The following is a 23,094-nucleotide window of genomic DNA, read 5'->3' on the forward strand; positions in this document are numbered from 1 at the left end:
CAACCACGTCATGCAAAATGGAGATAAAAAATCGATAGCATACGGATACTTACAGAAGAAAACCAAACAAATCGCTGGCGTTTTCTCGGAAGCCGAGGCCAAAAAGATTCTATTCACCTATAATTAATGATAAATCGGTCAAAACGGAATTTTGGACTTAGATTTACCGTCTATTTTGTTCGATGATTGTCAAGCAACGGCTCGCGCTCTAAATGATGGTTGTGATCAACGTTTAGAGTAAAGTCCTCTCGTTCTGGTAACGGGCACCTCATCGCAGTCGGGTGCGGGTTGTCCTAGCCTTCCGCTAATAAGCAGCAAGAGATTCAGAGCGCAAATGCATGAACAAATGCATTTCGTTGTTAGGGCCGGCCGTCAGATCCGTCAACGAGGACGACCGCCAACGAATGATAGATCTCCGAGTCTAAGGGACTGAAGTATACTGCGCTTCCGAGTTCCGGGCTGCGAACAGAGAGGGTTGTGCGATAACAGATAAAGGCTGTGGAGGAGAGCATCGGAAGGAAAGTCAATGAGCGAATGAAGTTGCACTAAGCCGTTCTATATCATCGATCCCTCTTATCGCGGTGTCGATTTCCTGACTCATATAGGTGAAGGGAAGTGGCACCCGAGAGATATTCCGAAGCACGCCATTGGTCCAAGCCAACAGGCGGTAGGATCACAAGACAAGCCTAAGGAAAAACCGTTCTCGCGAGTTCAAAGGCACTACCAACCTGACAGGCTTTATGGCATAGGGCAAGGGGAGTTACTTGATATCTTCCCGGCATGCATATAGTGGCGGAGAAAGTATTCCTTGCGTGAAGACGGTGGAACTGTTCGTTCGGAGTCCACGGTATATGATAGGTCGGGGCAACACATTTAGTCCGACGAAGTCATGCGTGCGTCGCAGCTTGGCGCAGTCATGTCGTGGTTTCGTGTCAGTCGGTGCTAGTCCTGTCGGTGTCATTCGGTGTCGCGTCGCGCCCACGTGACATCACGTCACTCCAGGTCACTCCCAGCCGTTTATCTGTAAGAAAACCAATGCTACAGGCATTCACTATTGGAAGCCTGATCTTTTGAACCTTCCACCATCTCCAAGAAGGGACGAAGTTTCACTTGAATCTTCAGTTACGTGTTTGCATCCACATTGTGGGCATTGGAGTTCTCCGTTCGTATTGGATGTTTTGCCTGACCCACGATTGGCGATACGGTTGTCTCCCTTATTTCAGGGACGCGCAAGCCAGTATTTTCAACAATTATGTTGATTTCCACAACACCTTTTTGGCCAGCTGTCATGAGAAGCCGCCCTGGCATCGCTGAGGTTTCTATCTGGTGATGACCAAGAGCCGCTTGAGACAGTGACCGTCCATGGGCCTCCAGCTGGGAAACGTACCGCTGTCCATGCCCAGACAAGATGAAGAAGCGACTCGACAATCCCTATTGTCCATTTTCGGTGGAAATCTGGTAGCTCCAGCTAGGGTGAGTTCAGTCGCCTGGTCGATGGGCGTCGTTTTCACCAAAGACTGGATTTCCAACTTTGCATTCCTTCGTGAAAAAATGTTGGCGGCAGGTCTGGACGTAGCCCGTCGCTCTGCTGCTGAAGCGCTCGCAAGCATGACAGGTTCCATGTCCAGATACTAGGGAACACATGGGGTTTCCCCAAACTAAGTGATTCTGGGTTTTACACTGTAAACACTGACCTGAGAATCGTCCAGAACGTACCACGCTCGTAGCTGAAGCTTTTTCTGCAACGCGTTTTGTCCTATGAATGAAGCAAAAGAATCAGTTTTTCTGTGACCTTGAACATTGTCGCTAGTTCAGACAACTCTGCCCTTCCGAAGTTCCAGATGTTCTCGACGACGCGAGGTTCTAAGACTTTTCGACGCAAATCGTTCGAAGTAAAGTCTACTGAGACGAGGGACTGGAGGGACCCTGGACATGGCGGTAAACGATAAAGCGACAGAAAGGGGTTCAGCCACGCCACATTCACCTAACCCAGGTTTAAAAATTTTAGGAATGTTTTGATATCAGACTTGCTTGATCTTTGCTGGCAGTAGTAGGAACAACAAGTTAAATACAAAAGGCCGGAGGAGTGTCCGCACTCCAGCCTGAACTTGACCTTAGCCCTAACTTTGTAGGGTTGCCCACGAAACCCTAGGTTTTGATGCGCCTGGGTTTATTCCCGGTAATTATAACTTACTGGTAACATACCCCCGCGGAGATTTCATGCACAGCCCTAACCGTAAATGCTCTCCGATTGGGTAAAAATTTGGCCGAGATTTCAAAAGTTCCGACACGGGGAATCGAACCCTGAGCTGCCGCGTGAAAGGCGGCAATGTTAGCCGTTACACCATATCGGACGCTTATAATATGGCGGCAACATACAGATTCATCAACTGTTGAGAATTCTTGCGAGTCTTAACTAACATTGTAAACAGCGGACACTAATTATGCTGCATCTGGTTTTCCATGGCTTCGACGACGACTTAGATAAGATTGGATAACAAATTGTTCGATCCTGGGGACATGTCAAATTATAGGTCGGAAGTCAGTCAATCGAACGTCACATACCTCTCTTTTACCAGGAATGAGACACCCTGGCCCAAAAAACCTTTGGAAATCTGCATCTCTAAACCTTGATATAAACCGCCTGGGCTCTTCAACGCGTCGAGAAGTATGGAACCCAAGGTGGCCGCGGAACTGGCAGAAGTTGTCTTGCGTTGGGCTTGTAATCTGAGTTTGGCGAGGATAAGCGGATAGAGGATCGCCACGGCTACAGAAAGCTTAGGTCAAATCATTGGTATGAATAAGGTACCAACCAATAGAACTGGACACCGCTCCGCCAATGAAAGCTTCCTTAGGATTTGGCTTGATTGTAGACGACCGGGAGCGAGATAATCTAGCTACAACTCTTCTGTAGAACTGAAAGACGGCGAGTGTTATGGAGGGATTGAGTGATAATAGTATAGTCGTATGGAAACCTGGGCGACTCGTTAGAGAAAAAAAAGTAATGGGCTTCGGTGCTGGGTGCATGTACCTCGCCAAAACCCAAAAAGCCCGTGTTCACTATAAATGAACTTGATGACCGATGACAAACCCACATCTTGAGCTTCATCAGTGTCTCCGTCATCGTCGTCATCGTCGGCGTCGCGCTCAGCTTGCAGGCGTAGGGTAATGAGATTCAACGGCATCGACACCGCACGAGAAGCGACGCCTGCGATGAAACCGAGAAAAAGCTCTTGCAACATCGGAAGGGATATCTTGGCTTTGGTATCATTATAGCGATAGCGAAGAACGGAATTTCGAAGAAAAGTGTAGATGTAATAGTAGCAGAAACTGTTCGCAATGACACTCATTTAGTGCCATCAACCTGGAACAACTAAGAAACGTACTTGGAGACAAGAGATGCGCTGGTATCGGTCATTATACCGTCGTATAGGGCAGTCAAGCCATATCGTCTTATAATATGCACAAGAATACGTATTCCGTCGTACAGTCCGCTGGTGCCTTTTCGTTTACGGTGCAGCTGCTGTCGCGTCGTAGCCAGATCCAGAGGATACGTGAGGGCGTTAGCGAACGCGCTACCAACGGCGCCAGAGACGGCCTGGACGATGGGCGGGAGAGTGCTGGTCATGGTTGAAGGCGAACATGGGCGTCATTGGAGGTAGAGGAGAAGGTGGTGATGATGTCATCGAACGCGTCCGGCTATAAAGACTTGCACGTGAAATATCTTTCCTTCCGTTACCACCATGATTGCCCATGGAATCCGAACTCTTGGCGTCCTCGGTGCAGGCCAGATGGGCACCGGAATTGCACTGGTGTCTGCATTGCGAGCCAAGGTTCCCGTGCTCTTGCACGACCGGTCTCAAGATCAAGTAACTAAGGGCCTCGCCTTTGTAGACAAGTTGCTCGAGAAGGACGTGTCGAAAGGGAGAATAAGTAGCGAGGAAGCCAAGGAGGCAAGAGACAGGATAACGGGTGTTGATGGCGTCCATGCGATGAGAGACGTGGATATGGTCGTTGAGGTGTGTCTGCAATTCCCCAGTATCCAGCTTCTGTAACGCTCAAGTACAATGTTAAGGCTGTCTCGGAGAACCTATCGCTGAAGCAGAAAATATTCCAGCAGTTTGCCACTGAACTGTCACCAGAAGCTATACTAGCATCCAACACAAGTTCGATAAGTATCACCAAGATTGCGGCATCGACAATACCCGAAGGTGTCAGTGCCGCCAGTGATGCAGCAAAGAAGACTGCTGGACGTGTTGTTGGTTCGTCATCGTTGCGGTGAACCGTAATCTTGCATTAACGAGCATATAGGTCTACACTTTTTCAACCCTGTACCTGTCATGGTACGTCCTATCCGTTTGTGAAATACGCTGCTCACGCGGGACGTCCGGCAGAAACTTGTCGAACTTATTTCAGCTTTACAAACTACATCAGACACATTAGACAGGGCACGCTCATTCGCCACGGCGTGCGGAAAAGGTGCGGCTCCGACGTCCCTCCCCAGCTCCCTTGTCTCACTTCGTGCAGAAGTGACAACGTCAAAGGACGTTCCCGGATTTGTGTCTAATGCTCTCTTGATGCCGTTCATCAATGAAGTATGTATTTGTACCTCTTGTGTGCATCGCAATTTACGTTAGCGTATAGGCCATCATGTGTTTAGAAAAGGTACGCCTTGTTTCATTTTCGCCGCTATACTTAAAGGGATGATCCTTTAAGGGAACGGCCACTCGAGACGATATCGATACAACGATGAAGCTGGGCATGAATCATCCCATGGGTCCACTGCAGCTTGGTATGTTCTTCCCATCTTATCCAGCTCTTATTCTCTGACATCCACGCATAAAAAGCTGACTTGTACGTCAACCTCATGATATTCATCCGCATTATTTCTTATAGTGTTTGCTCAGCATCGGGCTGGATACTTGTCTTGCAATCCAGGAAACATTGTATGCTGGCACTCGAGACTCGAAGTACCGGCCCAGTGTGTTGCTTGAGCGAATGGTGGACGCGGGGTGGTATGGCAAGAAGAGCGGGAAAGGTTTCTATGATTACAACTGATCTTTGTGGGAACAGAGCGAAGAAAACAAGTAATCAAAATTCACGACAGGATGACTGTAACATACAATGGGAAGGAATAAAAAAGACTCGTTCGGTGAGGCAACCGCGTCAACTATTATGCATCGTCGTCAGAGTCATGACCCACAGACATCATGTCATTCAAACTAGAATAAAGTAAGCAACTCAGATATCTTGCCCGAGGGACTATGTCGGCATACCAATGAACCAGTGGCCTGATAGCCACCGCAACTTCCGCGAGCTTCTCCTTGAAATCAGGATCAAGTACCTCTTCATCCGTGAAACTGCATTTTGCAACTTCAATCAGTATGTTCCCTCTTGGAGATTTGAAGTTAGTGATCTTACCGATGGATGACCGCAAAGGAACGGCATTTGAGCAGATCAATATCTCTGAGAAATAACTTTAACACGACGAAGTTTCATTGAACATGAAACCGCACGGATGGTCCTTGTCAACTCCCTTTGGTGCAACCTTGAGTTCATCGTCTCTCCCAAAGATATTGTTCCTTTTTCCAGGTTTCGGCTCTCCAAAATACTTGACGAATTCTGGAGATGATATGATCTCTCGTAGCTGGAAAGAATTGCGTTTGATGTTAGACCTAGAGTAAATCAGAACGCTGTCAACGCAGGGATGGTCTGGATGAAGACCTTATGGTTGCCAGTTCATTTCTGCCTGGACACCACAGTCCACCAGCGAAGAGGCTTTCACCACCAGGCTTGACTGTCAAAATTTCAGCTGGTTAGAAAGATTAAGCGGACTGAAGTAGAGAATTACTTGATCTAAGATGTAAATAATAAATACAAAGTCAACCTCAGGGAATGGCAACCTACATGTGATCTAAGATGGCAATCAGTGATAAGTAGGACGATGAGAATCAATATATACACACATGCAGCGAATGTCCCCTTTCTCCCGCTCCTGGAGAAGCTCGCCGATAGATTTTGCTTATATGGCGTCTTATCATTACTAAAGCGGACCTAGCAGTAACGCGATCAGTTCAAGGCGAAGAGAATGCCAAACAACGCGTACATCACGGTATATCCGATGAATCACATCCTTCGGCGGCAATGGTGGGATTTGATCGTCGACTTCACTGAGCTTGTCCGTGAAAGCCTCGACGAAATCCTTCCATTCCTTCTCTGCTTGACGGAACACGCGTTCTAAGGCCAAGTGGTAATGTCAGCGAATTATTTGATACCGTTATTGAGATGACGCGACAGACCGTGCAGCTTGAACCTGGTACATTCAGCAATCAGGAGATATGTATTAAAATTACACGTACCATTCACGGTCATTGCACTCTGGTTTCTGTAGCTGTGCCAAAAAGTCTAAGGTATTTTGAGAGACCTGACCAGGTGGAACTGGGGGGCACGCGTCAATGGTGGGCAGAGGTACCACGGATAGCGACTCACCTTGCCCTGTCTTGGGCGCATCAATGACTACACCGACGACTTCCTGGCCCTCTTCAAGCTCCAAGTCCGACTCTTCATATTCATCGTTTGCAACCTTTCGCTTCTTCTTGGGACTCTTTTTCCGTTTCTTCGGTTTGTTATCTGAGTCGTCGTCCAGCGCGTCACTGTTGAACTCTTCCTCGTCCGAGTCATTGACTTTTCGAGCCCTCTTCCTGGGAGACTTTCGCTGAGGCTCTGCTTCGACGTCGGACGTCTCTGAATTTTGGGACGATTTACGGTTCTTGGAGGAACGGGATGTCGACACCTTCGTTGTACGCGTTTTGGCAGCCATGGTGATTGTCTGAGTAAGACACGCTTCGGCTATTGCGGACCGATGGACTAGATTTTGAAGCGCCGGATTTCCGGGTCGAACAAGACCAAACCAACCAGAATGAGGCCGGACCGTGCTTTTTCTGGCTATAGCTCATGGCGAGCTACTGTGTATAATCACCTGGATTTGAAAGGGTCGTATAAAATGTTCTTCAGCGGGCGAACGACAACTGGGCGTAGGCAATGAAGTTAAAGGGCGGAAGTGGCTGTGCTGCCCTTCTAATACCTCCAAGACTCGCCTACGAACAACTGGGTGCGGTTGATGAGGACTCCGGCATGAGAAAAAGCTCATGAGGGTGTCCTATTATCGTATTATTCATTATTTCCAGTCGAGAGAAAAGGCAAAACAAAGCGCTTCAACTCTCAATTTACATATCTGGCCACGTGGGTAGTCCTGGCTCTTAAAGAAAAACACATACTACCCTCTGAAGTTAGCATCCCCAAATACACCAGAAATATTTTGAATATTCAAAGATACCACAACTTACTTACAGCTTTTATATGTCTGTATCGTCGCAGGGAGGAAGGTTTTGACAGTGTCTGACTCACGGTCGGAATCGGACTGGTCGGAAGGCAGGACTTCCGGCCCCGTCCTCAAACCAACAGCGCCACTTCATCAGCACTCTGTTTGTCTCCAAGCCAAAGTTTTCCTCACTGATTCAGCTTTTGGTGAGGACTTTTACGTCGCAGATATTTTCCTAGCTAATATTTGAGTGACGCTTTCAGTGAAACAGATATAATGTCTACTTTGGATTGGACGCCTTGTAAAGGATGCTCGTGTCCAAATCATCATTTCCCCCCTCAGAACATCGTCTCAGAGAATATTTCTACCACAACTGTGGATCTGACTCATTTAATACGCTCGAATGACCAGCCATTACCAGCTGAAATTGATGCTATACAAGGCATTATATCCCAACACGAGGAGCGCATCGCGACTACAGATTTGCGCGTCTCCACCTTTGGTGGTTTTCGCCAAGAGATGGCCAACCTTGTTTCAAAAATTGACGAGATGATTGCTGCTCTCCTCGAGGAGCGCAAACGAGTTTTGGTGGAGATGCAGGAGAAGAAGAGTCTTCTTAGCGCCGTTCGACGACTTCCCCCCGAAATACTGTCACATATCTTTCGCGAAACAATCGAATTTCCCATCAAGCTCACGCAGTTAGACCGAGAAGTGTTTTGGTGGAACTTTAACCCTGTTCAATGCTCACTGTGGGCCATTGCACTCGTTTCCCGACTTTGGAGGACCGTAGCTCTCGATTTCCCCGAGCTATGGTCGTACGTCAACATAATGATCAAAAAAGAAGATTTTGCAGAGGGGGAATATAGTCTCATTCGGCGTCTCGGTCTTCAGTTGTCCCGTTCCCAACAATCCTTACTTTCCCTTTGTATTTGTGATGACGGCACTGCGCCCCTCAGCTACGAGAAACTCCCCTCTTCCCTCGAATTACTTCTTTTTTCGGTTTCTGACAGATTGCGCGAACTATACCTTGGCATGGCTGCAGAGGTGTTTTCTGCCATTCCTCCACTTCAATTACGACTGCCATCCCTTGAAATTCTTTCCGTTCTTTGCACAAATGCTCTTGAAATCAGCAACTACGACGATTTGCAACTGATCTGCCATGCACCGAAGCTTCGTGACCTCACGTTCATAGATGTCGAGGATCCAGCAGGTTCCTTTGAAATGCCGTGGACACAGATCACTCGTTGCAGCATCTCTTGTGCGTGTAACAAGAACGACAATCCAGGACCTGACCCTGTCAGACTCCTGGAAGTCCTCGAATTGATGACGAATTTGACAAGTTACGACTTGGTCTGTGAAGCATACTCGCTAGAACTTGGAGCTGAGCGGGTTGCATGCGCAAAGCTTCAAGACTTCGCACTGATGTCGTGGCCCAGTGATGAAGCCATTCCCCAGCTGTTTGACCGACTCCTGCTACCGTCTCTCTCCGTCTTCAGAGCAAAGTGCTCAGTGGGGTCAAGGAGGCCAGACGTTGAAGACGCTTTTAGATCCATCCAAAATGCCATCAATGTGTCCCATAGCCCTCTAACAATTCTTGAATTCGAACACGGTCTCATCGCAGAAGAAGACCTCCTCTCCATTCTTCGAACCACACCTACCTTAGAGCTGTTGAAGCTCGTCGATGTCGGTCCCAATGCTATCACCGACCAGACTTTAGACGAACTCACGGTTAAACCATCCTCCCCTCCCATTGTTCCCCGACTATCCAGCCTCCACCTCAGTACAAAACCAAGGTTTACATCACAAACATTTGTCGCAATGATCGGGTCGCGACGGGGGCCCGAGAATGGTTCGCTCGGAGTTGAGAGCCTGAAGTCTGTTACTATTTGTTGGTTCACTGATGAAGACACTCCGGATGAAAACGAAACGTTGGAAATCATTATGTTTAATTTGTCTAGTTTGGACATGCACCGTTTGGAGGGATTCGAATTTGTCCTGACCACGCAGAAAAATCCTCAGCGACAGTGAGACTGAACAGTAGGTGCACTGTTTATATTTCTGAAAAATATTGTTAATAATACTTGCATCATTTTAGCATCCTTGCACGTCTTTGAGTGCTTCTGTCTTACTACTCTTATTCTTGCAAGCTCCTTTCGCATTCAAAGTGGGTCGTGGCATGGAGGCCTCAACGAAATCCTTCCACTCCTTCTCTGCTTGACGGAACACGCGTTCTGAGGCAAGCGGTAATGTCAATGGGATTATTTGATACTGTTATCGAGAAGACGCGACCAACCGTGAAGCTTGAGCCTAGTACATTTAGCAATTAGGAGATATGTAGTAAAACCACAGGATTAGGCGTGCCATTCAGTCATTACACTCTGATTTCTGTAGCTGTACCAAAAAGTCTAGAGTATTTTGAGAAACCTGACAGGGGGAAACTAAAGGAAACGCGTTAATGGTGGACAGCGGTACCACGGATAGCAACTCACCTTGCCCTGTCTTATCAATGACTACACCGACGATTTATTGGCCCTCTTCAAGTTACAAGTCCGACTCTTCATATTCGTCATTTGTAACCTTTCGCTCCTTCTTTGGGCTCTTTTTCCGTTTCTTCGTTTTGTTATCCGAGTCGTCTAGCGCGTCACTGTTGAACTCTTCTTCGTCCGAGTCATCGACTTTTCGAGTTCTCTTCCTGGGAGACTTTTGCTGAGACTCTGCTTCAACGTCAGACGCCTCTGAATTTTGAGACGATTTACGGTTCTTGGAGGAACGGGATGTCGACGCCCTCGTTGTACGTGTTTTGGCAGCCATGGTGGTGGTGGTGGTGGTGGTGTTACCAGCGCCAGGTCCCAATCAGGAACGGCCGGGTCCACAGCCCTAACATGGCAAGCCATGCGCCGTGGCCGCAAAGGCTCATACCGTTTTGATCGCAAGGTTGTACGTCTCGCGGAGTAGAGACACTTTGCAGGGCACTTTAAAAGATCAGTGTTTCTGGAGTGAATGCTGCTGGGAGAGAATAATATTATCCGCCGTTTCTTGGTCACGTATGAAGGTAGTATACAGGTACACATTGAAAGATACGCAAAATATCAAAAACATACTTCGCAAAGGAGCAAAGGATATCTGCGTCCTCTGCATTGACAAGCAGTCGTATGATATCAAACCCGGCAGAAGCGGTGCGCAAAGAGGCGGAGAAAGAATGAGAGCCGATCTGGAAAACTTTGCGGAAGAACTGGGATCGCAAGGACTGCAACTGATCTGATTCCTCGCAATACAACAAGACATGCGCTTCGTCTTCAACCTCTGTATGGCAATAACGGCATGAACGATCGCCTCGAGGAACAGGAGGGCACCGACACTCAGTCCACCTAAGCACCTCGACTGCAAGCATATGAGAAGACGTTAGCAAACGAACCAATGCTTTTCGGTGTGCAGGCACCGGCACGGCAAGATAGGATCGGAGAGTTGATAGTGTTGACTGTCGCATCCTCTCACTAAGGGATCCGGAATTTCTTGGTTGTGGAGCACAGTGATGAAGCAGCAGAGCCTTGGGGGAAGATGTTAAAAAATCGTCGATGTCATTGCAACAGGACCGTTGAACTGCCTCGATGATGTTATCAATGTCTACGGGAGACCATTGCCGAGACAGATCAAAGGTCACAGGAAGGGGTAAGAGACGGAGCGCCTTGACGAGATCAGAGATCCACGAAGGTTTTGCATTAATCGCCAAGTCCACTGCATCCCTCACTGCATATGACAGAGAATGGTCATTCGGGAGGGAGAGGGCGTACTGCCAATAACGAAGGGCAAGCATCAGTCTGCGGTACTTGACAGGCCACATCCCCATCTCCAAGAACAGCATCGCCACTGGAGAGCGCTTAGCAACGCCGAGCAAGCGACGAATGAATGTCTTCTGAACTCTTTCCAGTTCGGCCAATGACGGGTTATCAACATCGATGGACACATCGCAGGCAGACATCAGGTGAGGGTCGACGGTCGCCATGTAGACAGAGATTCCCTCTTTCGGGGGGACAGTCCCAACAAAATTCTCCGCACCAAACGATGCATTCATCGACTTCCGCGCCTTGGAAGCTTTGATATAATAGTGTTCTTTGAATATAGACCTAAACCGAACCAATCAGGGAATAATGAACACCATAGGAGAGAACAAGTGATTGACCTATCCGTTGATGACAACGTTACACCGACATATTTATGCTTGGAGACACAGGAGAGAGCATGGGCGCCGACAGTGAACACCGGGAGAACAGAAGGGAGTGGACCCGCAATCCAAATTTTAGTTTTCTCGTGAGATATCGTAATTGAGTTTTTCCGACACCAGTCATACAAGGAGTCCAATTTCGCTTGCAATCCATCTGGGGATGTTGAGAACATCCGCCTGCTCCACATGGGAGATGGACCGGCCTCCGAGTGATATGTCGTCCCTGTGAGGTGACACAAAGAAGTCAGAAAAGTAGACGTTCCATAAACCAGGAGATGAACTGTCTCCGGCTAAATTCCGACCATGGACTGGAAAGCATCGGAATGGTGAGGACCTAGTTTTACGACATGACATCTTGCGATACATCATACGTAACCAATCTACCATAGAGCCACCAGCTCCAAGGTAAGAAACTTTGGACCATAGTGTGGACTGATCTGTAGAGGGGAAGGCATTGACGAGGTCAATAAATGCGACGGTGATTGTCTGAGTAAGACACAGTCCGGCGATTTCGGACCGGTAGGCCCGAAAATTTCAGTGCCCGGGCCTACTTAGCACAACAAACCAACACCAACACGCTAACCACCACTTCAACAGCACTCAGATTCTCCCTGTTTGTTTAAGTCGATTTTTTTTTGCACATATTGGGTTTTTGGTAAGGACTCTTACGTCGCAGGGATCTTCGTACCTAATATTTGAGTAGTTCCTTCAGTGAAAGTCGGATATAATGTCTCCTTCAAATTGGATGCCCTGTGCAGGATGCTCGTGCCCGAATCATCATTTCCCCCCTCAAAACGCCGTCTCTGAGAATACCTCTTTCTCAACTATGGATCTGACCCGTTTAATGCGCTCGAATGACCAGCCATCACCGGCCGAAGCTGATGCTATTCGAGGCATGATATCCCAACACGAGGAGCGCGTCACAACCACAGATTTACGCATCTCCTCCCTTGGTGCTTTTCGTGAAGAGATGATCAACCTTGTCTCAAAGGCTGATGAGATGGTCGCTGCGCTCCGTGGGGAGCGCAAACGAGTTTTGGTGGAGATACAGGAGAAGAAAAGTCTTCTGAGCGCCGTTCGACGACTTCCCCCCGAAATCCTGTTTCAGATATTTCGCGAAACAATCGACTTTCCAATGAAGCGCACGCAAACAGACCGAGACGCCCTTTGGTGGGATTTTATCCCTGCTCCGTACTCGTTATGGACCATTGAACTGGTTTCGTGGCGTTGGAGGACCGTAGCTCTCATCTTCCCTGAGCTATGGTCGCACGTCAACATTTACATCACAGATGATGATTTTTCAGAGGGAGAATATGGGTTCATTCGGCGTCTGGGTCTTCAGTTGGCCCGTTCTCAGCAATCCTTACTCTCCCTCTCTATATGCGATGGCGGCAATTCCAACTACAAGAAACTCCCATCTTCCCTCGAATTACTACTTTTTTCGGTTTCTAACAGATTGCACGAATTGCACCTTTCCATGACCGCGGAGATGTTCTCTACCATTCCTTCGCTGCAATTACCACTGCCGTCCCTTGAATCTCTTTCCATTCTTTGCACGAATGCTGTTAGCATCAGCGGTTACAGTTATTTAAAGCTGGTCTGCAATGCACCCAAACTTCGCGACCTGGCGTTTATAGATGTCGAAAATCCATCGATGTCATTTGAACTTCCATGGACGCAGATCACCTGTTGTAGCATCGCTCATGCATGTCACTCGAATGAAAATCCAGGACCCGATCCCACCAGGTTCCTGCAAGTCCTCGGATTGATGACGAATTTAACGAGCTGCGACTTGGTCTGTGAAGCGTACTCGATTGGATTTGAAGCTGAGCAGGTTGCATGTACCAATCTTCAGGAATTTGCAATAAGGTCGTGGCCAATGAGTCATAACGCCATCCCCCAATTATTTAGCCGTCTCCTACTGCCGTCCCTCTCCATCTTCAGAGCAAAGTGCTCGGTGGGGTCAATTAAGCGAGACAGTGAAGAAACTTTTACATCCATCCGACATGCCATCAATGTGTCCCAAAGCCCTCTAATAGTTCTTGAATTTGAACACGGTCTCGTCGCAGAAGAAGACCTCCTCTCCATTCTTCGAACCACGCCTACCCTAGAGCTGTTGAAGCTCGTCGATATCGGTACTAATGCAATCACCGACCAGACTTTAGACGAACTTACGGTCAGACCGAACGAAGATCCTATTATCCCCCGACTATCCAGCCTCCACCTCAGTACAAAACTAAGGTTTACATCACAAACGTTTGTCGCAATGGTCGGGTCGCGACGGGCCGGCACTGGTTCCCTCGGAGTTGAGAGTCTGAAGTCTGTCCGTGTTTGTTGGTTCACTGATGAAGACCATCCGGATGAAAACGAAGCGTTGGACATCGTTGTGTTATCTAGTTTGGACCTGTATCGCTCGGAGGGATTGGAATTCGTCTTAACCACGCAGAAAACCCCTCAGCGGGAGTGAGACTGAACAGTAGGTGCACTGTTCTATATCTCTGAAAAATGTTGTTAATAATATTACATCGTTTCAGTCCGAGCCGCTTCTATCCATACACGTCTTTAAGTACTTTTGTTTTACTACTCTTATTTGTGCAAGCTCCTTTTAAGAGCTCCACATTCTGATATGAAAGAAGAATACGACAAACCATTGGCCCAAATAGCAAGGGGTCCGATCACGCTCTTGCACCCTGATATGCTCTATATAAGCCATACCATCTCTTCCATCATGTCATCCTGATAAGATTGCGTATTAATGAGAGAAGGAGAACAGTCTTCCACTACTCACAAAGGCGTTGCGAGGTTGAAAGGTGTCCAATATGCATACCAACTACGCTTTACTACCCGCCCACATCCACGTCCTAGGAGAAACTTTGAGAGCCATCCGAGCCGTCATCCAGCGCGTCACTGTTGAACTCTTCCTCGTCTGAGTTGTCGACTTTGAGAGCCTTCTTCCTGGGAGACTTTCACTGAGATTCGGCTTCAAACTCTGATGCCTCTGAATTTTGAGATAAAGTTTACGGCTCTTTGATGAACATGGTATTTGTCTGAGCAAGACACGGTACGGCTATTTCGGACCGACCAGATTTTGAAAACCCGGGTCCCCGGGCCGAATAAGACAAACACTCCAAGGGCACTCTGTTTTGTTTCCTGACCAAGTTCTCCCGCACTTCTTCAGCTTCTATCAGAAAATCATCGTCGCCGTCACCATATTCTTATTCATCTTCAATTTTTTCTGGTGAGGCCTATTATGTCGCAGGTTTTTTCGGACTAATATCTGAGTGGCTCTTTCATGTTTCAGTAACAGTTGGATATTAATGTCTACTTCAAGTTGGATGCCCTGTACAGGATGCTCGTGTCCAAACCATCATTTTACCCCTCAGAATACCGTCTCGGAGAATATTTCTTTCACAAACATGGATCTGAGTCGTTTAATACGCTCGAATGACCAGCCATTACCAGCCGAAGCTGATGCTATTCGAGGCATTATATCTCAACACGAGGAGCGAATCGCAACCACAGATTTGCGCACCGCTGCCCTTGGAGCTTTTCGTCAAGAGATGGTCAACCTTATCTCAAAGGCCGACGTGATGATGGTTACTCTCCTCGGGGAGCGCAAACGAGTTTTGGTGGAGATACAGGAGAAGAAAAGTCTTCTGAGCGCCGTTCGACGACTTCCCCCCGAAATCCTGTTTCAGATATTTCGCGAAACAATCGAATTTCCAATGAAGCGCACACAAACAGACCGAGACACTTTTTGGTGGGATTTTAACCCTGCTCCGTACTCGTTATGGACCATTGAACTGGTTTCGCGGCGTTGGAGGACCGTAGCTCTCACCTTCCCCGAGCTATGGTCGCACGTCAACATTTACATCACAGATGATGATTTTTCAGAGGGAGAATATGGGTTCATTCGGCGTCTGGGCCTGCAGTTGGCCCGTTCTCAGCAATCCTTACTCTCCCTCTCTATTTGCGATGGCGACAATTCCAACTACGAGAAACTCCCATCTTCCCTCGAATTACTACTTTTTTCGATTTCTAACAGATTGCACGAATTGCACCTTTCCATGACCGCGGAGATGCTCTCTGCCATTCCTTCGCTGCAATTACCACTGCCGTCCCTTGAATCTCTTTCCATTCTTTGCACGAATGCTGTTAGCATCAGTGATTACAGTTATTTAAAACTGGTCTGCAATGCACCTAAACTTCGCGACCTGGCGCTTATAGATGTCGAACGTCCAGCGATGTCATTTGAACTTCCATGGGCGCAGATCACTCGTTGCAGCATCTCTTGTGCTTATGACAAGAATGAAGATCCAGGGCCCGACCCCTCTAGATTCCTAGAAGTCCTCAAATTGATGACGAATTTGACAAGCTGTGACTTGGTCTGTGAAGCATGCTCGGTAGAATTTGAAGCTGAGCGGGTTGCATGCACAAAGCTTCAAGACTTCGCACTGACGTCGTGGCCCAGCAGTGATGAAGCCATTCCTCAGCTGTTCGACCGACTCCTGCTACCGTCTCTCTCCATCTTCAAAGCAAAGTGTTCAGTGGGGTCAATTCAGCCAGACGATGAAGACGCTTTTAGAGCCATTCAACATGCCATCAATGTGTCCCATAGCCCTCTAACAGTTCTTGAATTCGACCACGGTCTCATCGCAGAAGAAGACCTCCTCTCCATTCTTCGAACCACGCCTACCCTAGAGCTGTTGAAGCTCGTCGATGTTGGTCCCAATGCGATCACCGACCAGACTTTGGATGAACTCACAGTCAAACCATCCTCTACTCCCATTGTTCCCCGGCTATCCAGCCTGCATCTCAGTACAGAAATGACGTTTACATCACAAAATTTTGTCATTATGGTTGCGTCGCGACGGCCCGGGAATGGCTTGCTCAAGTCTGTTCGTGTTTGTTGGTTCACTGATGAAGACAATCCGGATGAAAACGAAGCGTTGGATATCGTTGTACTGTCTAGTCTGGACCTGTATCGTCCGGAAGGATTGGAATTTGTTTTAACCACGCAGAAAATTCCTCAGGGGGAGTGAGACTGAACATTAGGTGCACTCAGGCTTATATTTCTGAAAAATATCGTTGATAACACTTTTATTTCTTCTATCCTTACACCTCTTTTAAGTACTTTTGTCTTCATATAAACTCCCTTTAAGGGTACTATATTCAAAATGGATCATGTCATGAAAGAACAATACGACGAACATTGGCCAAAATATCAAGAGGCTTGATTACGCTCTTGCACTAGAAGCCTAGAGCTGACTACGAGAACTGATATGCTCTAAACCATACCATCTCTTCATCACGTTATCCTGATAATATTATTTGTCAATGAGAATGAGAACAGTCTTCCACTAGTACTCACAAAGGCGGTGCGAGGTAGAAAGGTGTCCAATATCCATACAAACCATGCTCTGGGAGAAGTTTTGAGAGCCTCTTGTACTACGTCCTTAGCATACTGTTCAGCACTAATGGCACCTCCTGCACACAGTAAGATAAGAGACATGCAAAATATTGAACAAGGGCCACCTTGAGATACTTCTCTTCGCTTCGCCAGGATGATGGGCTCGAGAGACTTGTAGAGCGAATGGTTAGGGAGTGGATTTAGCTTGTTTTCGACGATGTCGCTCTTCATGCTGCCAGTACAGAGCTAAAAGTGCGTAAACGACTAGAGATGAGCAAGAGGGATGGGACGCTTACATTGACAACCTTTATACTATTGTGGCGGGAAATCTATCGTCAGGAATTCATGGTAGCAGAACCAAGAAACACACCTACTTGAATGGAGACAGTTCAACATGAAGTGTGTTCCCATACGCGTGGAGAGCTGCCTTCGAGGAGCTGTATGCGGAGCCAAAGGGATACGGTGTCACGGCAGCCACACTACCAACTTGAAGGATGCATGCGTCACCTGATGCAATGAGAAGTGGTACAAATGCCTTAACCATCCTCATTGCCCGAATACATTGACATCGTAGAGATCTTGAACCTCCTTCATGTCGAGATCGATAGCGGCCGACAGAAAGGCTGCAATTCAAAGTGTCAGACAGACATTGTGCCAGGGAATGGACGGACTTTGGCCGCTAGATACAAGAATGAGTACGAGCTAAGGACAAGACAATTATGGCCTACGCGTTATTGACTAATATGTCGAGTTTTCCCCCAGTCATCTCCGCCACCTGGTCTCGAACCCGGTTAATCTGTTCGTCGTTTGTAACGTCAAGAGCGAACGTCGTCATTCCTGCTTTCTGCAGATCCGAAAGTACCGCTTCATTGCGGGCGGTAGCAAAGACGACGAGACCTGATAGCTGAGGGCTTAAGGATGTACCCCTAGAAGGTAACCATTCCCACTTGCCTCGTTCATGGAATTCGCGAGCAAGAGCATTACCGATTCCCGTGCTGCAACTAAAGGACAGTTGGGAAAGCAACCATGATGTTGAGATTGCCGTACCCAGTGATTAGCACCGTTTTTCTTGGAGACATGGTTCGTGACAACCCAGCACGGGAATAAAGCGCGCTGTTTCGCGGGTGCCGATGCTACCCTGAGACACTGGACACACTTGAACTTGATGTAGGGACGATGCTTTCTTTCACATTTCTTTCACAATGACATTGCTAGCATTGGACAGGCATTTTCAAGCGAAGAGTAAAAGGAGCGTTAAGACTGGCTGGAAAAGCTAATTGTGGGTGTTTGGATGTCCACTCAGCTAGACCGTGGCGAAAGAGGCCGGAGGAACGGCCCGGTAACCTGCCCTCAAGCAGAACTGCGGGAGAATGACGACGATCCAGTTGCAACATCGACGCGCATAAAGACTACCAATCAAGACAAGCGCGCCGCTGTCGCACGTCTCCCGATTTCAAGGCAATGGCTCACCGGTGCTCCGTACTCAGGTCTGAGGGCACTCCGAAAAATTGATGGTATTGTTATTGCCATTAGATACGATGTGTCTTGGCTAGAAGTTTACGAGGGTGAGTAAACTTGACGTTCTAGCATTCGTCGATAACGGTAGCAGTTCCTCTTGGTCGATATCGACTGGCTCGATGTCTTCGCAGCGAGGTCATGACATAGGTTCCCGCGGATATTCCGAAGCCACACGTATAGCCTTCCGTTTCGAGAGCCAATGGTCCATGTGCAACATGCAGATACGAGACGAGATCCTGTAGGTGATGTGAATGCTTTTGCGATATCTATTTAACCCTTTTCGCAGCCTGAGCGACAGTGAGAATTGGTCCAGATCCCGGCACTTACTATGTTGACATTTCCTCGCCCCAACCATTGCTTCGCACCTATTGCTCTGGCATGAGCAATGACGTCCACCACTACAACGCAATAGCACCGATACAACCGAAAACCTATGTTGATGACTCGTCGGCCGTTGAGAGGTAGGGGTGCCACTGAGCGATATCGCACGCCCTGGCCAACGATAATAATTAATCGCGTCGTTTGAAATTACCCCCACTGCTATTCATCAGCCATGTTTAAGCACCTATCCACGAATCATCGCCCAAAGCACCTCACCAAACCACTCAATATCGAGATGACACTCCCTCTAGCCTCTCTGACAACCGAAATCAGGAACCCGGTGTCGAAAGATATCGACACGCTCAGTACGGCTGAGCTCTGCAAAATTATCAATGACCAGGATGCTCTGGTTGCTCCAGCAGTCGCGGAGGTGCTTCCGGCTATTGCGGAGACTATTGATGCTATAGTAGAGAGAATTGAGGCTGGTGGAAGGCTCCTGTACATGGGCGCTGGGTCGAGTGGACGGTGCGTATTTATTTCTCGGTTAGGGGGATCAACCTGGCTTGATGGTACAACAAACAGTCTAGGCATCCTAGATGCGGCTGAACTTCCACCAACGTTCGCTGCAGATAACATGCAGTATATCGCTCTCGTAGCCGGAGGCGACGGAGCCCTCAGAACGGCTCGAGACGCGATCGAAGACTCGCGAGAGGCAGGATGGGCGGACTTAGACGCCCTTTTCCCAACCTCTCATGACGCGCTGATCGGTATAACATCATCTGGGCGTACACCGTATGTTTTGGGTGCCCTCCAGCGCGCGCGCGAGCTCGGTTTGCTGACTATAGGCCTTGTCTGCGTTCGGCCAAGTGCAGTTCGAATGGAGAGGAACTGTACAGTGGTCGTCGATCCCGTTACAGGACCAGAGGTCATCACTGGGAGCACAAGGATGAAGGCCGGCACCGCTACCAAGATGGCCCTTAATATGATATCAACAGGCGTTCAGATAAAGCTGGGAAAAACATACGGGAATTTGGTATGTTTCTTTCGTCATGGGCGTGTGAAGCGCTCATGCGTCGTCGGCATTAGATGATCGACCTTAATGCGTCGAATCACAAGTTGGTTTCTCGTGCGAGACGCATTATCCGCACTGTCGCGGCTGAAGTGGGGCTACCACCATCATATGCATCGATATTCACTGATGACGAGCAGCTCGATGCTGTTATACGTCGGTGCGATGGTAGTGTAAAGCTTGCTTTGGTTGTTGTCGTATCAGGATGGGGCATTGATTTGTGTAGGGAGGCGCTCACACGAAGAGGAGGGGTCTTGAGGGCCGTACTAGAAGACGTGAGATTTGAGACAGTGGCGAGAGTTTTCAAGGTTTGAGCGATGACGTGCTCAAGGTATCATTTGATGTTTTTTTATTGCTCTGTACGCTTTAATTTGCTGTCGACGTTGGCTTTTTTCTTGGTTGTTGTAGGAATAAAAGGGAATAATGTATACTTTGCAAGATCACCGGCCATTCCCTGAAAGTTCCACGGCCCCTGGTGTTCCAAATAATGGAATCCTGCTTCGCAGTGCGGTAAGCATATGTTGTAAAGCACTTCCTAACAATAGCCAGGTCAACTTCGAATGTGAAATGATATGGACCACGCACGTTTGAGAAGAGTCCGACAAGCGCATACCGCCGACCTGAATAACGCAACATCATAGAAGGATCCTTACGTTGAACAGTATTCTTCCACTTTCGATCAAGGCAGGCTGAGATTTGCTCAGGATGATACTACGACGCAAAGCTGCCGCTTTAGTGATACCCTACTTCAGGACCACAATTGCTGATAAAGGAGGGTAACGCCAGACGCCGTTTAGTCGGAATCGGTGTCCAGGAATGCGAGATTCTCTCAGGAGATAAGCCTCGAGGCATAGGGTCGGGGCCCATAACAGCGAAAGGAAGATAACGAGAAGGGCTTCGATAATAAAGGTCCGAGCTCGGAAAGTCTTCAGCGATATCTGATTGGTACCCAAGACTTCCATGTGAAGAAGCTAGAGACGTTGCGGAGCAGAGCACGGAGCATAAGTCGGTCCATGACAAGAGGGACAATAGCACAGGCTCAGAGTCCTCCGATGAAGCCTCAGTTCGGGAATTAACCATTAAGTGAAAGCGCCGCTCGTTGAATGAATTGCTGGGAGACCAGATCGCGAGAGCTAAAACAATCATAGAAGACGAACGAGGATTGATGATGATAAGCAGGAAGTGCAGAATACTTAAATTGGCGACAAATTGACAGAAATGGGGGATGCGGTCGCCACATCGGGCCTGATCTGTTCAAGTAGCCGAGTGAATGATGATGTTCCTTGGTCCCGACAACAAATAACTGGTATAACGCACAATTGAAGTCGAAGCAAAGAAAAAAGTGAAGGGGCTTGCTCGAGGGCAAAATAATAAGCTGTAAAATGCTAAATGCTGGTACGAAATAAATAAACGGGTCTCGTGTGGCGTCCTCACACGGACCCGACTGCATTATAAGTTACGATCTGTTACAACAAAGAATCCAACCAACCAGCATACGTAAGGGAAGGCTTCCAATGAAATCAGAATGCAAAACCCAGGCATTCGACAATGTCCATGAATGCAGACTGCTGCTTCAGTCTGCCTCCAGTATTTCCGGGATCTCCGCATCTAGCACCGTCTTCTTGACCGCTAGATCTGGATAGACCAGGTCCCACTGTGGGAGGGGTGGCCTTTTCGGTAGGGCTGAGTTACCACGCCAGGGTTTAGGTTTGGGAGAAGAAGGGGGCGTGCGAGGTGTCATGGGTGACATTAAGGAAGATTGGGATGTTGTAGTGGTGAGTGGGGGGGTTTGAAGGGTAGATAGGGAGGTTGCGATAGGCGGCGGTGGGAGCTTCTTGGAGCATAGTCGAGGGAAACTGGAGTCGGAAAATGGCTGGTCTTTGAGACGTATGCTGCTAACGAGTAGAGTTTTAAAGTCGAGCTGGGGTTCTGCTACTGCAGCTTTTTGGAGGCGTTGCTGAGTGACATGTAAGTCGTTAAAAGGCTGGATAACGCTGATAACTCACATATTTATCTGGATGATGAAACGAAGCTTTGCGCATCAATGGCGGCGGTGGCCTTCTTGAGCTCACCAGTGAAGTCGTGCGAGAGAGGCGACGGTGGCGACGAGGGGGAATGTTTTCCTTGTGCTGTGAATCATCGGTTGGAAAGCGAGAAATATCGGCAACCGTATTCTCTTCCTCGTCCTCGTCTGGTATACTGGGTATATAAGAAGACAGCACAGGGCTCGAGGACGGGAAGGGGACGAGCATGGTGGTAATCGTGAAGGTCGTAAGAGAGTAAGGGCTGCCAGTTATTTGAACCAGTACTTATATGGCTTTGCTGATCCGCCACTCGGCCGTTGAGCTGCCACAGACGCGTCAAGCTCCGGCATTCCCCGGTGGCCTAGGTTCACATTTTTTCCAACTTTGGCTCTAATTGACGCGACCGAATCAAAGTGAAACAGAAAATGCCGCCAAGGCACAGTGCAATGACAACGAATTTATTGACTGGACTGGCCTGGCCGCCACAGCGCTCATCGATATCCGGATCTTTCAGCAGATTACACTTGGATTACACTCATTTCGACTGGCCCGACGATATTCCGGGTCGAGGAGCCAGAAGTCGAGAAATCGGTTTGTGCAATATTTCCAATCTTCCCCAGAATAAGTGTATATTACTATGAAGGGGGAGGAGACGAGTTTTCTGTCTTTTTTGAGTCACACGACAACGCGAATACTCCCGCGGAACTTTGGATGCACGGCGGAATCGGAATACTTGTTCGAGAACAATAAGATTTTCATCAAGCACAACTGCAGTCCACGAAACTTAACGAGAGCGCATCATTTACGGGATCCACTAGAGACTGCGGCACCAGAAAGATCTTCGAGAGGCATGTTGAGTCTTTGGACAGCAGGTCACGACGTAATTGCTTGCCAATCACCATGATTCTATCGATGATTTACCTACCATGAATATATGGGATACGAAAGCTTTCTCAGAGCAGCTTGTAGATGTCTGTTTTACGTAGCAAATGGACGGTGAGCATTCAAGTGACCGAAAGAAGAGTGAATACAAACCTCGCATCCAACCCTAACATTGGGAACATCTATAGGCAAACTCCCAACTATTTCCCGTTCATTTATCTATGCGACTGATCTCTCTGAAGGATCCTGAAGTATATTGAGTGCATCATCTATACACGGCCTTTGAGCCAATGTATGCTACCTATGCGGCGGCGGTTCCTGATCGAA

The 23,094-nt window shown here is 48.1% G+C and overlaps 11 protein-coding genes and 1 non-coding gene across 12 annotated transcripts; 5 read left to right on the forward strand and 7 right to left on the reverse strand.

Annotated features, from left to right (window-relative positions):
• Positions 1-2,282: 2,282 nt before the first annotated feature.
• On the reverse strand, positions 2,283-2,354 carry EV420DRAFT_t142. The gene has a single exon. It is a non-coding gene; the product is annotated as a tRNA-Glu (tRNA).
• Positions 2,335-3,676, reverse strand: EV420DRAFT_1538983 (mitochondrial carrier domain-containing protein). Its single transcript, XM_060473028.1, has 5 exons — positions 3,387-3,676; positions 3,032-3,330; positions 2,814-2,975; positions 2,566-2,767; positions 2,335-2,512 (listed from the first exon to the last, which is right to left on the reverse strand). Exons 1-5 carry the CDS (start codon positions 3,626-3,628, stop codon positions 2,443-2,445), a joined length of 975 nt encoding a protein of 324 aa, XP_060331438.1. The 5' UTR covers positions 3,629-3,676; the 3' UTR covers positions 2,335-2,442.
• A 67-nt stretch (positions 3,677-3,743) lies between these two features.
• EV420DRAFT_1642195 (3-hydroxyacyl-CoA dehydrogenase) lies at positions 3,744-5,058 on the forward strand (the record flags this gene model as incomplete). The annotated part of the gene is made up of 9 exons (XM_060477327.1): positions 3,744-4,019; positions 4,076-4,262; positions 4,312-4,343; positions 4,395-4,479; positions 4,528-4,595; positions 4,645-4,665; positions 4,717-4,792; positions 4,848-4,854; positions 4,908-5,058. 9 exons carry the CDS (start codon positions 3,744-3,746, stop codon positions 5,056-5,058), a joined length of 903 nt encoding a protein of 300 aa, XP_060331439.1.
• A 115-nt stretch (positions 5,059-5,173) lies between these two features.
• Positions 5,174-6,820, reverse strand: EV420DRAFT_1642196 (uncharacterized protein; the record flags this gene model as incomplete). The annotated part of the gene is made up of 12 exons (XM_060477328.1): positions 5,174-5,222; positions 5,277-5,360; positions 5,422-5,466; positions 5,517-5,675; positions 5,725-5,797; positions 5,836-5,856; positions 5,908-5,914; positions 5,965-6,054; positions 6,107-6,237; positions 6,300-6,313; positions 6,360-6,438; positions 6,490-6,820. The coding sequence occupies 12 exons, from the start codon at positions 6,818-6,820 to the stop codon at positions 5,174-5,176; spliced, it is 1,083 nt and encodes a 360-aa protein (XP_060331440.1).
• A 360-nt stretch (positions 6,821-7,180) lies between these two features.
• Positions 7,181-9,760, forward strand: EV420DRAFT_309306 (uncharacterized protein). The gene is made up of 3 exons (XM_060481635.1): positions 7,181-7,527; positions 7,585-9,358; positions 9,417-9,760. The coding sequence occupies exon 2, from the start codon at positions 7,598-7,600 to the stop codon at positions 9,347-9,349; it is 1,752 nt and encodes a 583-aa protein (XP_060331441.1). The 5' UTR covers positions 7,181-7,527; positions 7,585-7,597; the 3' UTR covers positions 9,350-9,358; positions 9,417-9,760.
• A 486-nt stretch (positions 9,761-10,246) lies between these two features.
• EV420DRAFT_309308 (uncharacterized protein) lies at positions 10,247-12,193 on the reverse strand. The gene is made up of 2 exons (XM_060481636.1): positions 11,502-12,193; positions 10,247-11,445 (listed from the first exon to the last, which is right to left on the reverse strand). Exons 1-2 carry the CDS (start codon positions 11,729-11,731, stop codon positions 10,362-10,364), a joined length of 1,314 nt encoding a protein of 437 aa, XP_060331442.1. The 5' UTR covers positions 11,732-12,193; the 3' UTR covers positions 10,247-10,361.
• A 75-nt stretch (positions 12,194-12,268) lies between these two features.
• Positions 12,269-14,308, forward strand: EV420DRAFT_1539002 (uncharacterized protein; the record flags this gene model as incomplete). The annotated part of the gene is made up of 1 exon (XM_060473029.1): positions 12,269-14,308. A coding segment is annotated over one exon (1,742 nt), but the record flags the coding sequence as incomplete, so codon positions are not given.
• Positions 14,309-14,696: 388 nt separating this feature from the next.
• On the forward strand, positions 14,697-16,595 carry EV420DRAFT_1747577 (uncharacterized protein). The gene is made up of 2 exons (XM_060480201.1): positions 14,697-14,781; positions 14,845-16,595. The coding sequence occupies exon 2, from the start codon at positions 14,861-14,863 to the stop codon at positions 16,583-16,585; it is 1,725 nt and encodes a 574-aa protein (XP_060331444.1). The 5' UTR covers positions 14,697-14,781; positions 14,845-14,860; the 3' UTR covers positions 16,586-16,595.
• Positions 16,596-16,801: 206 nt separating this feature from the next.
• Positions 16,802-18,032, reverse strand: EV420DRAFT_1479233 (NAD-P-binding protein; the record flags this gene model as incomplete). Its single annotated transcript, XM_060469553.1, has 8 exons — positions 16,802-16,861; positions 16,915-17,030; positions 17,079-17,199; positions 17,250-17,265; positions 17,328-17,576; positions 17,602-17,655; positions 17,682-17,954; positions 18,001-18,032. 8 exons carry the CDS (start codon positions 18,030-18,032, stop codon positions 16,802-16,804), a joined length of 921 nt encoding a protein of 306 aa, XP_060331445.1.
• A 1,262-nt stretch (positions 18,033-19,294) lies between these two features.
• On the forward strand, positions 19,295-20,175 carry EV420DRAFT_1620425 (uncharacterized protein; the record flags this gene model as incomplete). Its single annotated transcript, XM_060475573.1, has 3 exons — positions 19,295-19,317; positions 19,375-19,825; positions 19,879-20,175. The coding sequence occupies 3 exons, from the start codon at positions 19,295-19,297 to the stop codon at positions 20,173-20,175; spliced, it is 771 nt and encodes a 256-aa protein (XP_060331446.1).
• A 63-nt stretch (positions 20,176-20,238) lies between these two features.
• EV420DRAFT_309535 (uncharacterized protein) lies at positions 20,239-21,583 on the reverse strand. Its single transcript, XM_060481637.1, has 3 exons — positions 21,179-21,583; positions 20,447-21,111; positions 20,239-20,392 (listed from the first exon to the last, which is right to left on the reverse strand). Exons 1-2 carry the CDS (start codon positions 21,309-21,311, stop codon positions 20,594-20,596), a joined length of 651 nt encoding a protein of 216 aa, XP_060331447.1. The 5' UTR covers positions 21,312-21,583; the 3' UTR covers positions 20,239-20,392; positions 20,447-20,593.
• EV420DRAFT_1677432 (uncharacterized protein) lies at positions 21,435-22,137 on the reverse strand (the record flags this gene model as incomplete). The annotated part of the gene is made up of 2 exons (XM_060479163.1): positions 21,868-22,137; positions 21,435-21,818 (listed from the first exon to the last, which is right to left on the reverse strand). The coding sequence occupies exons 1-2, from the start codon at positions 22,111-22,113 to the stop codon at positions 21,435-21,437; spliced, it is 630 nt and encodes a 209-aa protein (XP_060331448.1). The 5' UTR covers positions 22,114-22,137.
• Positions 22,138-23,094: the final 957 nt, after the last annotated feature.

Source organism: Desarmillaria tabescens, assembly GCF_030435595.1.
Source record: "Desarmillaria tabescens strain CCBAS 213 chromosome Unknown EV420scaffold_15, whole genome shotgun sequence".
Taxonomy (NCBI): Eukaryota; Fungi; Basidiomycota; class Agaricomycetes; order Agaricales; family Physalacriaceae; genus Desarmillaria; species Desarmillaria tabescens.

Bases quoted from the DNA above. Each gene is read 5' to 3' on its own strand.
- EV420DRAFT_1538983 (XM_060473028.1), bottom strand. From the start codon at position 3,628: ATGACCAGCACTCTCCCGCCCATCGTCCAGGCCGTCTCTGGCGCCGTT. The intron at 3,331-3,386 runs GTACGTTTCTTA...CATTGCGAACAG, and splicing joins AGCGCATCTCTTGTCTCCAA to TTTCTGCTACTATTACATCT. The intron at 2,976-3,031 runs GTACATGCACCC...CGAGTCGCCCAG, and splicing joins GCTTTTTGGGTTTTGGCGAG to GTTTCCATACGACTATACTA.
- EV420DRAFT_309306 (XM_060481635.1), top strand. From the start codon at position 7,598: ATGTCTACTTTGGATTGGACGCCTTGTAAAGGATGCTCGTGTCCAAAT.
- EV420DRAFT_309308 (XM_060481636.1), bottom strand. From the start codon at position 11,731: ATGTGGAGCAGGCGGATGTTCTCAACATCCCCAGATGGATTGCAAGCG. The intron at 11,446-11,501 runs GTCAATCACTTG...GGTTCGGTTTAG, and splicing joins ACGTTGTCATCAACGGATAG to GTCTATATTCAAAGAACACT.
- EV420DRAFT_1747577 (XM_060480201.1), top strand. From the start codon at position 14,861: ATGTCTACTTCAAGTTGGATGCCCTGTACAGGATGCTCGTGTCCAAAC.
- EV420DRAFT_309535 (XM_060481637.1), bottom strand. From the start codon at position 21,311: ATGCAGTCGGGTCCGTGTGAGGACGCCACACGAGACCCGTTTATTTAT. The intron at 21,112-21,178 runs GTGCGTTATACC...CTACTTGAACAG, and splicing joins TCTTTGCTTCGACTTCAATT to ATCAGGCCCGATGTGGCGAC.